We start from the raw sequence: 12,451 nt of genomic DNA, 5'->3' as shown, positions 1-12,451 counted from the left end.
TAATGAGTCACATGTTAAAAATGCGTTAATACAATATGCGTTGTGTTGTGTGAAAGACTAAAATCTTACGACTTGAAAACATATCCATTCTTCTAGAGCCATCAATGTTGTTTAAAAGGCAATGAATAGCTCGTAACTACAATCAAAATATCCTTTTGTAGTCCACTCATAATGCTAAAGTCGTATTTTATGCCGCACATATGTGAACATTGCTGATCTGCTGAAGCAAGTCACAATGAGATTTGACATTTTGTTTCATGAACGATATAGTTATGAAAGTACTAAGTGCTGCTCTCGAAACATTTGCATATGTTTTTGTACTATGAAGCCAGTTATTAGTTGACATCTCAGAAATATCTATATCATTTTACATACATAAATTTGTTCTCAGCAGTGACAAAACGGCTCGCTGTATGCACGCGTAAGTAAGTTCTGAACGACGAAAAAAGAACATGTTGTTTGTAGACCTTACTTTTGCGTGGAATAGATTGTTTCCATGTTGATAATATGGACTGAACAGTAAATACAACAAAATAATACTGAACAGCAAATTACACATATGAGAAAAGTAATAAATAATTACTATTTATTTTTCCTAAATATCTTATTGTTTTGCTTTTAAAACAATATTACTATTTAAAAATCACGTTTATAGTGAGTAAATTACAAGTAGTATGTGCGTAAAAAGTACGTTCCACAGTTAGGAAATCGTAAACCAATTTGCTAGTAAACACTGTATTTTGAAATAAATAACGATTTCTTCGAGTAAAACAGAAACTGTAGTTATTATTGGTAGTGAACGACAAACTTTTAGCGTCAAAAATTCTTATATATATACTATAAAATCCACACATTAGAACAGCCGAACCCTGTTCAGTCCCGACCTACTGAACCTTTACATCCAGATATCTGATGTTCGCTTTGGAAAATATCGATCGCATTGGAACATCCAATATACCACGGAACATTGAAAGGCGAGTTCAGAACATGAAGAATCAAATTTCCCACTAAAATGATAAATAAATAAAATTTTTCTGCCTTCTTTTCAGTGAGCAAATGTTTTGGTTACCGTTACAACTGTTTCTATGTTCCTGTGGTGTTAGCGCACGATAAACGAGCTTCTCCATGAGATATGGCTATTCGATTGTTATGAAAATGTTTCACATGTCTTATACGAACCTCAACGCCAGTAAGTCCTCTGAGATTGGCCCACCTCCTGTTCCAACTTGCACACACCTGCATTAGAGTTTACTCCCAAGCATATTATGTTATTCAACTCGGTATGATTTATGAACTGATATATATGTTTTATATTTTGACAATATTTTAGTTAATTTGGAATAAAAATTTAACAGTTAATGATAATTTTAGACTATATCTCATTAACCGTACGATGAACTGTCATCTGTCTAGTGTCATAATGAAGAGCTTAATGAAGATATTTCAGTATCAGTTTCATGTCAATAAGTAGCGTGATTCTTGTTAGCATCAATTTTTAAGTTAACAAAGAAATTCGTTTTCCCATTTATTCTCAAAAATTACCCATGAGCTTTTATGTTCATGCATAACATTTTCTTCTGTTCAACAATATCTATAGATTGATATAAAAGTTTTATCTTGAATTAGGTGCTCTTTCTAAAGTTGATGGCAAGAGTTTCTATGTAAACGTAGTAAGGAAAGTGGTACGCTCGCTCGCAATACTTTTAGTCTTAGTTCCGTTTTACCCCACCAGAAAATTAGTTTCTCCTTTTCAATGCTTTTTTCTCCTAAATTATTGTTAATACGGTACTAATATTGAATTGCTTCTCAGAAAATATTCTCTCATGTATAGTGCAGCTTGTAAAAGTATTTTTTAAATCTTTTTTACGGTTATAATTTTTACTTGTTTAGTCTTTATTCAATATTTTAATTTGTATAGTGGGAAAGAATAGTATTTACCTCTTATTACGAAAAGAAAATTGCTCAGATTTGTTGCTATGAAGTCAACAGAAAGTCTAGTCGTCTACAACTAACGAACTTCTGTGGATGTAGGTTGTATAAGCATCAGTCGCTCGATAATTATTTATAAGCAATTAATTTTATTAACTTTAGAGTGAAATGATAATTTACAGCGAAAATTATATATTGTATCCTTATCGGGTTTACATATCGGCATAAAATTTCAGAGCTCTAGTCTGTATGAAAGTGAAATTGTAAATTTCCAATATTTGGTCTAACAGACATAAAAGCAATCAAAAAAATAATTGTAAAAATACATTGTCCACTATTCGTAATAGAGATTTCTAAGTACGAAAATATTATGGAAACGAAATTTCAACATTATTTTGTTTTACTGCCAGTTTAAAAACTAAAAGAAAAAATAGTGCGTCTTTAAAGAGTTAAACTAGCGAAGTACTAGTATGGAATACAAATACATATCTCGGTACATACATAATTTATTTACCTGATATAATGTTTATACATACATGTGGGACATTCACTGCACAAGGAAATCAAGGTTTGGTCGTTTTGGACATATTTCGTCCTTCATATCTCTATCTGAATTTATGTTTGGATTTTAAAAGATTTGTGTTCAGATATTCTAAATAACTCTTATACTATGAAAAACAGTGTTAAATTTTCCATGTATTTACTAAGCGTCTCGTTCAAACTTTATACCTCTTTTTCTCAAAATTTTGTTACTTAGACTTAAGTTCTTGTTCTCTGAACGTCCCATATGACTTAATTGATGAATTCCACATTACTAATACATAAAAATAAAAATGAATGAATAAATAAATAAACATATGTTTGTCTTGTTTATTTGCAGTATATCTGTTGGTTGGACTTACTTTTATGATGCTAGCCCTGACAGTCTTCTACGACATTCCTCAGCTGAATCTGGGTCTTTTCTTCTTGATGCGGTCGGACGAGATGACAATGGACCCGGAAAAGATGAGACTTCAAACTCCTGGTGCCATTGGTCCCAACTATACACAACAGTTAGACGACGGAACACCACGGCGGAGCGTGGTCCGAGTTAAATCAAGAAGAGATGACTCACCCAGTCCTGAAGATACAACCCCAGTGCACGCGCGTCCTTAAACTCTTAGCTGGAACATGGCCAAGAGTCAAAATGGCGTCGTTTTTCAGTGTTTCACCCGCAGGTTGTTTATAATATTCCTTGATGTTTCAAATAACACCTGTCAGTAAGTAAAACGTTAAACGTACGTGAAAAAGAAGAAAAAAACGATCCTGCTGCCTTCACCTTGCGAGTGTCTTTTTCTAGCTTTTGTGCCTGATATCACAGGCCACACTGATGAAAAAAAGGTTAAAATATCGTGATACGCGGGTAAACGGCCGGAGGTTTAATAGAGAATATGTATATATTAAATACATCGAGGAAATGTCGGCTGTGGATACAGTTGTGGCTGTATTTTGTCTTTTAAAATAGAAAGAAAAATGCGGGTGTCAGTCCTCATCATAAAGTGGCGTTTATTTTTATGTAATAAATAAATTTACGAGAAGCGAAAAAAAAAACTGACGTGCCTGTGTCGAGATGAATCTCTTTATTTTTGCATTGGGTGAGGGGACAGCAGATTGCAAGTGTGTGCGTGGACTACCATATAATTACATGTACTGTACGTGCGCAAAAAACCAAAGCAAATGTACACATAAAATAAACAACAAATATGAGATGTAACTGCGATGTTACCCACACCCTACCTATACCCCGTCCATTTTCGTGTTGTTATTCATGTGCCAGATTACCTATATTAATGTTATTTATGCTCTTCTATCATCATTATTATTATTACTATTATATTATTTTCTTTGAATTCTATATGAATTCAGACATTTTATGATGTCTTTATATCAAAGACTGTTCATGTTTTACTGTATTGTAATTGTATTATAACTGTATCATTGTACATTATTGTGTTGTGAGATGTGAATAAATTGTGTGCTCGTGTATGATTTCAATATTTTTCACCTTAAAAATATAATTTCTTTTTTCAATTATCTACTTACAAGTATTCTAGTAGCTACGGTCTATGACAATCATGTTTTAAATTTGATTTACGTATTACAAGAAGTTTAGAAAAAGATAGAATCGACGTGAGTTATTGATAAGTACTATACCAGTATTCATCACGTTTCCGAAATGGCATGTCTTTAAGGTTCCAGATAACGGAAACTCCCAATTACAAAGGTAATATGTATATTTTCTTCATTCCTTGATGTCAAAAGAAACTAGGAGTGTGCATCAAAATCGCAAAATATTACATGAATACAAAATGAGTCTCATTGAAAAACAAATTAAATTCGCTATGTTCAATAAAACTTGTCCAAATAGATTTTGCGTTAAACAGAACCTTATCCAAGTTGGAGGTATTACGTTTTTCTACTTTCTTTCTTAACCTCAATTATATATCTTACATATCAAGAGATTTTACGCAGGTGCAGACTTAGTTCCCAGTAATCTATTTCACTGAGTTTTATCTATATATATAAAAGAGAACGTACAAATCCTTTGTCCGCTCATCACGCTAATACGGCTGAACCAATTTCTTTTATTTTTGGGGGGTTATTAGGATTTGGACCCTAGATGGTTTTTATCATATCACTTTAATTTTCAATTACCAGTGTCTTGAGATAATTGACCATTCAGGTGTCCTCCTTTGTTATTCATCATAGGTATAAAAATAAACGTATGTATATGCAACCCGCATGACCGTGTCACTCGGCGGGTTAACATAAATGACAGGCGTTATAATGGTTTTTATCATATCACTTGAAAGCGAAAAAGTAAAAATTATCTAAGTAACAAAGTTTATTGCGTTCGGGGGTGACCGCAGCGAAGCGGGGCGGGTTAACATAAATGACAGGCGATATAATGTTAACATTTACTGCAATCTTCTATGGTTTTTATCATATCACTTGAAAGCGAAAAAGTAAAAATTATCTAAGTAACAAAGTTTATTGCGTTCCGGGGTGACCGCAGCGAAGCGGGGTGAACGCTGCTAGTTATAAATAATTGTTTTGTAATAAAGGTGGATGAATCTTGATCCCTCGTGAAAAATCAATTTTTAACAACTGAAATAACAGTTGTATGCACTCATCCAAACGGTATCTTGAACAATTCAGAACAGTCGTCCTTCCATATGTTACGTTAAATGACATATTGACGATTATAATAGACAAAGAGTGAAGATTATGACGATTATAGTAGAGAAAGAAATAGAAGAATATTCTTAAAAGATAATTTCTTTTTAAATGATAATAAATTGCGAAATAGAAAGCAATATACTTAAACAAAGTGGCAGGTGATTATACTGTATATTTGAACGTGTGTGTATTTATGTGACATATTATACCAATATACTTACATGTTATTTGTTAATATGTCGAAGCATATAGATTAATACATACATTTAGATCTGAAAGTAGTTGTCATCATGACGTATAACTTGATTCTTTAGGCAATAAACTGAAAACAATCTCCAGTTTAACCCCTTATCGCATGCCGTGTCATATATGGCACATCCCCTTTTTTCACTTTAGCTTTTGTGATTTATTAAAGGCGCCAAATGACTGTTTCGTTTGCTGCGTGAGATATTGTCGTGTATGAATAAGAGATTTTGGTGTCATCTGGCATGTTCTTTGTGAGTTGTTTGTATTAGGCGGTTAAACGTTGACATGTGGTTTTTGTGAAGCAGTCGATTTTTGTCAGTGAAATATATTTATATATATCTATATATATATATATATATATATATATATATATATATATATATATATATATATATATATATATATATATATATATATATATATATATATATATATATTTGGCGAAACATTGTGCGCACTTTTACCAAAGAACTGAGAGTATAGTATAGATATAATAGTCCTATAGTATCGTATAGATATTACTGCTCGAAGTGATATATATGGCAAGCTCCATTCCCTACACACTTCTAGGAAAGTTTACTTTACTGCATAGTGTGCCATGTATGGCACGTACTTATTTCTAGTCGGAATTAAGTGAAAAATCTAAAATTCAAGCTTTAATTCATTTTTCAAGTTCCTATATGAGGATTTCCAATACTGATTATTTTTTTTCGCTAAAAAAAATCATGCAGAAAGGAGTTAATTATTATCGGTTTTCAGATTGACAAATTTTAGTCTTTTTATGCTTAGTATCGAAGAGTCGAAATGAGTTCTTTCTGTATTCATGGATTGACAACTGTTTATAAAACGTTACAACTCAGTAACTGTTTACAATATTAATGTAATATTTTTACTAAATAAACCAGTTTTAAGAGTACTTGTTGTAATAGTTACGATAGGAATAATGTCCTTAAATAGAGAGATTGTACACTACGATAATCTAGATTCCAACAGGAAAAAGTATTTGATTTTGTCTTAAAATTAGTTTGGAAAGCACAATCAGTTGCACTAGGTTAACTTTCACCCAAAGATACAGTACAAGAGCACAAATGCGGTATTAACGTCACAAATATCTGTAAAACACTTTGTTTCACAAGCTCTTTCAATATTAATATCTGTTTTTATAAAACCTGTCTTGCGTTCCATTTAGTGCAATATATCAAAATGGTGGTGTCGTTGATGTTGTTCTCTAATCCAGCTTTGTTGAAGGTGACATAATTTGGTGGGGAACGGCCTTTATTTTCGGAATTGTCCATGATATGTGTCAAAAATGTTTATAATGACTTATAATGCAGTCCAATCATGGATCAAGAAGGAGCGGGGAGGCACACCTCTCAATGGAAAATATATCTTATTATGTTATTTGGAGGAGACGAGTAATTTCTTTTTCCTGTCAACATATTGGACCAACAATCTACTTTCGGTCTATTTTTACTACAAACCAGGGGATAAAAGGGAATTTGTAAAGGCAGGGAAACGCATGATGTAAAGTCGTCCTCCGTGCCTATCTTTGCCAATAGTAATTTTTTTAGAAAGTGGAGGGACGTAATAGATATTTTTTTTGAAAGTGGGAGACCACGTTTTATCCCTCTCCCTTTTAACCCTGCTACAAATTAACTAGAGTCTCCAAGTTTTATAGATGGTAATACTTTGAGTCACCTCCGACCCTTCCATTTTCCACAGGAATGAAGAGATATAATCCTCGTGGTGGCTAAGGTCTAACTTACACCCCAAAAAATCATTTGAATTGTTCGAGGGTCTTTTTGTAATGATGTAGCAGTCAATCCCATACCACTGAAATGGACATACATATTTCAACGTTAGCCAGGTTTACACAATTTAAAAATAATAAAAATAAAATATAAAAGCAAACAAGTTCAAACTGAATTAGACAGATGTTTAAAGAAGCTGTACAACGGAAGTTATAACACAGTAAATTATGAGGAAAAAAGCTCAGTCTTCTTCAGTTATCTTCTTTCAAAATATCTAGTGCCGCTCTTGTATCTGGAGGGTCACGTAGTTAAAAACACTTCGTGTATGCAAGGGAATAATTGGATGCTTGTCCCGTTCTTTTTTTTTTATTTATATGAGGAAACAAGAAACAAGATTCAATTGAAAAGCACAGGCTCCCTTTCTTCTTGAAGTCGTATAAAAATAGAACTCATTTTCACTCTATTTCTTAACTTCAATTTTCGAACGTTGAAAAGCTCCAACCCATTTATCGCATAGTGTATTCAAAATACTTTTCCTTTTAGAGTGTAATGAAACTAGGCATATCTGTTAATAAACGATGACATTTTAAAAAGGACCAAAGAAATGGATTTACTATTACGTAGAAATTAGATTATATAGAAATATAAAATATTGAGGAAGCCGTAAGTTGAAAGTTGGTCCGCTCAAGAATGTTCTGAATCCGCCCCTGTACAGCACCATTATCACTAAACTTTAAGGCTATTTAAGCTCTACACTCATTTCAGAGACTAATTTGCGTAATACAATATATTTATTATTATGCTTCACTATCGCCGAAGTTCATTTGAAGAAACTTAAGAGGGTTGTTACTAAAGTTCTAAGCCTACCTATGAACGAAGCACCAGAGTTTATGAATGGTATTACTTTTCAACATAGTGCTCTGAGAAGTCAACACGTTTTTCCCATCGATGATCAAGGGCGTTAATGCTGCTTGTAAGAAATAATTTGTTGAAGACGTGTAAAATTTCATCTATGATATGCATGACGTCATCATCAGTGTCAAAAGGAGTACCTTCCAGTTCCTTTTTTAAACTTTAGAAAGAGATTAAGGTCAGAAGGTGCCAAATCAGGCGAATAAGGTGGGTGAGGGACTAATTTGTAGCCGCAAATGCTGCCATTGCGATGACTGACTTGTGCATAGGGGCATTGTCTTGATGGAGAAGCATATCTGCTGTCAGATTCCCACGATGCTTCTGCCAACTATTATCACATAGCTGTCGTAAAAGACCTGCATAGTACTCCTCAGTCACTATTCGTCCCTTTGGAAGATTCAAAGGTTTAAAAAAATTCTATTTTTTCTTCTTTGTTCGCCACATTGAAATCGATGTTATCTGTCTCATCACGACAAAAGGATTGAACCGTTTGAAAAGAATTTTTAAATACAGTAGACACTGTCTTCGAGCCAGTTTCTTATTATATTATGTTATTGTCATTAACATACGTATTATAAAGGAAGAAGGAAAGTTCAAAACGTATACAAGAAATGGTATGTCTCACGAGTCCCTTATGTTAGCAAGATGGAAATCGGTACATAAACTTCTTAATAATAACAAGGGGCATGTACTCCAGAGTTTTCTGAAATTCTCCTTTTAAGAGAGAAAAGAGGCAATTTATCAATTTATATAATATTTTAATTTCCCATTTTGAATTCGTAAAATAGTAAAAAAAATAATAATAAGGAAAGGTTGAGCTGTTTATAACGAATTTTTAAAAATAGTAGTTAGCACTTGAGGAATGTTTTGGGTCTCATCCTAAACTAAGGAAAAATTCCAACCTCCTCCCGAGACAAAGTGAACAACGTCTTAGGCGGCTAACGTGAGTAGGGACCGAGTGACTTTTGGGACAAGGAGTCAACCTCTACCAAGTGCCAACGGCCTCCTTGGAGGACGGATGAGTAGGTGGAGGTCAGGGCACCTTCTTATCCTTAGGAATGGAAACTGTCCTAAAAGGTGGATGAACCACAAGGTGGTCAACTGCATGGAGATGTGGAACAAAAATGGGAATACTACCACATGATCTTTTTCTCAGGAGGGACGAAAGAGGAGAATAAATATAATGATGGTTCCTCCTGAGATAAAACATTTCGGAGGTAAAATAGTCCCCTGTTCGGATCTCCGGGTGGGGACTACTTCGGGAAGAATCATCGGAGGAGAGAATAATAATAAGAGAAACAATAGCTTTCAATTTAGCACAGAACCTGGAACGTACGAATTTGCGACGTGCGGATAAACCTGAAAAAGTGAAAATAGTGAGCTTGAGGTTGGATAGTCAGATAGTATCGGAAAAAGGTCAAGAAAGGTGAGATAGTATCGGGAAATTACACAATATTCTATTCGGGTGGCATTAAGGCCGAGAATGGTGTCGCGATAGCAATGAAGACTAGCAAGAAGTGTAACCAAAGTGGAATGCTGCAGTGACCTATTGATCTTTGTAAAACTAAGTGCAAAACCTGTGGAAATTGTGATAATACAAATGTACCATGCCAACAACTGACCATGATGACAATGAAGTAGAAATAGAAGTAATATATGATGAGATTAGTGATATGTTGCATCAGGAGGGAAGAGGTAAGTTCAACGCCATAATAATGGGAGATTTGAACAGTGTAGTAGAAGGAGCTGCAAATAACTGGGATCATTTGGACTAGGTAGAAGAAACACACGAGACAAAATACTTATCAGTTTCTGTAGACAACATGATATAGTGATGACAAACACGTGCATTAAGAAAAGGAAAACGAAGCTATACACTTGGAAAAAACCGGAGATAAGAAACGCTATAAAATTGATTACATTCTTGTCAAGTAACGTTTCAGGAATAGTATACGAGATGTGAAGACTCTACCAAGAGGGGACATTGATTCGGATCAGAATCTCCTAGTAGCGGAAGTGCAAACCTGGTTAAAGCCAATCAAAGAAGAATGGGAGGAGAAGACGGAAATGAAACTTAAAGCTACTAAGAAGTATGGACAGTGATGTGAAAGAAGAGACTGAAGAAAAATTCGGTGCAGTGGGCGATATGGTAGGTAATGTAGAAAATAGTTGGGGGAAAAGTTAAACAGATTTTACTTGACACACACCACAATAACATTGTCACGATAGAAAGAGCACCGAGAAAACCATGGATAACTGAAACGATGCTTAAGAAGATGGAGGAACGCAGAAGGGCGAAAACAACATCGAAGAACGCAGAATGTTGAATAGTAAATTGAGAAGAGAGACGGACAAAGCTAAAGAAAAGTACATAAAACCGATATGTGAAGAAATAATGGAACTTCAACGGTGGGGAAGATATGATCTGATGTATCAGAAAGCATAAGAATTAGAAGGGAAAGCTAACAAAAGTATATGCACGTTTAGAATCGAAGATCATCAAGGTCATGAGTCACCAACCATCAAATAATCCTTACAATTTGGGAGGAACATAAATAATCTTTATGGTCAGAAGAACTGCCCCAAAGATATTGTGATCGAAACAGAGGAAGAGGTAGTTGATGAAGAAAAAGAACCCAATATGTTAAAGAGTGGAGTAATACAAGCCATCAAAGGCATGCGAAGTAGGAACGCCACTGGATACGATTATATACCAGCAGATTTGGTCAAGAGATTACTAGACAATGAAATAAAAGTACGGACCTCATTACCGTACTACCTACCTGAGGACTATCTGCCTGAGTGGAGAATGGTCAAAAGACTTTCTTATTGTTACAATGATTGCATTATCCAAGAAAAACCAAGAAATCCACTGATCACAGAAACATTAACCTTATTTCGCACACTGGAAAGATTATTGCACGTATACTGAACAGGCAGCCGGAAGGTAAGGTAGAAGAAATGCTGGAGGAACATCAATTTGGATTACGGAAAGGAAAATGCACTAGAGATGTTATTGGATTGATGAGAATTATCTCAGAACACGTTCTTGACGTAAAGGAAGAGTTGTGTTTGTGCTTCATTGACTGGCAAAAAGCTTTCGACCGGGTCAATTGGACCAAACTTCTTAACATACTTAAAGAAATCGGGGTCAGCTGGAGAGATCGACGATTCATTCGTAACCTGTACATAGGACAACGAGTGAAATCCTGAATGAAGGAGAAGCCAACAGTATGGAGACTGGAAGAAGAGTCAGTCAAGGATGTAGTATGTCTACATTTACAGTGAATGTTCAACATTTACAGTGAATGTTCAGTGAAAGAAGCATTAATGGGAATTCGGGATTTCAAAATTGAAGGACAAATCACTAACAAGGTCAGGTATGCACATGATAGGTTATTGTAACTAGAACGCAGGAAGAACCACAGGAGATGATTCACAAAACAGTTGTCGCTGGTAAACTATAAGAAATGGAAATCAACATCGAAATATCGAAAGTCATGAGCATATCCCATGGGAACCCATCCTTATGGGTCAGAGTAGAAAAAAAATGAAAAGGTCGGTAATCTCAAGTATCTGGGAAGTACTTTTAGGAGAGACGCTTACTGCACCAAAGAAATGAGATCAAGAATTTCCATAGCCAAAGAAGCATTCAACAAGAAAAGATCGCTCTTAACTAGCAAGCTTAATATTGGACCAAGAAATAAATTGTTCAAGTGTTATATCTGGAGTAGACTGTATGGTTCCTGTTGGAGGAATATGGTGAAGATAAAATTGACAGAGCGAGTAACAAACGAAGATGTTTTAAAATGGGTATTAGAAGACATGACGCTTTTATCCATCGTTCTTGGTAGAAAGGCCAATTGGACTGGACACATCTTGCGAAGAAACTGTCTTACTCATATCACATAGAAAGAAAGATAGAAGGAAATTCAGGAATAGGAAGAAGAAGGAGAACACAAGTGTAATGCGCCGCTAATCTTTACCTACACCTCAGCGCATTACTTAGTATTTGGACAAGGGGCAATTTGACACTGGTCTGTACCCTCAGATACTAAAATTAAAATATGCATAAAATTAATAATTTTTTTTTCGAATCGATAATAATAAATAAGATAAAATAGTTGATGAATTTAATAAGATTGAAGATTAATTAAAATATCTCCTTTAAGAATTGCTGTCCAGAGTTAAATATCTGTTGAAGGTAAAAATATGTTTAGTGTTAATTATTTATTTGTGGCAGGCGATATGAAAGAAATGAAAGTGTGTTAATTTTAAAGTTTAGGTCGGAGAGACTTTTCTCTCCCTGAACCGTTTCTTCCGCCGATCAATGGCAATGATAATCTAAATTTTAGAATACAAAGTAAACTTTATATTTTACAAAATTTTATGCT

General features: G+C 34.4%; 1 protein-coding gene across 2 annotated transcripts in view; it reads left to right on the top strand.

The window, feature by feature from the left end:
- LOC145686047 (potassium channel subfamily K member 1-like) overlaps window positions 1-3,954 on the top strand; it is a 429,879-nt gene extending 425,925 nt beyond the window's left edge. For both annotated transcript variants that reach the window (XM_081758926.1, XM_081758925.1), the window contains exon 4: window positions 2,810-3,954. In XM_081758926.1, coding sequence (XP_081615052.1) covers window positions 2,810-3,084 — 275 coding nt within the window. In that variant the 3' untranslated portion in view covers window positions 3,085-3,954. The remainder of the gene's footprint in view (window positions 1-2,809) is intronic.
- Window positions 3,955-12,451: the final 8,497 nt, after the last annotated feature.

Source organism: Thermobia domestica, chromosome 5 (assembly GCF_964235325.1).
Source record: "Thermobia domestica chromosome 5, izTheDome1.hap1.1, whole genome shotgun sequence".
Lineage (NCBI taxonomy): Eukaryota > Metazoa > Arthropoda > Insecta > Zygentoma > Lepismatidae > Thermobia > Thermobia domestica.
Note: the sequence above shows the minus strand (reverse complement) of the source record. Positions and strands in the feature narration are given on the sequence as shown.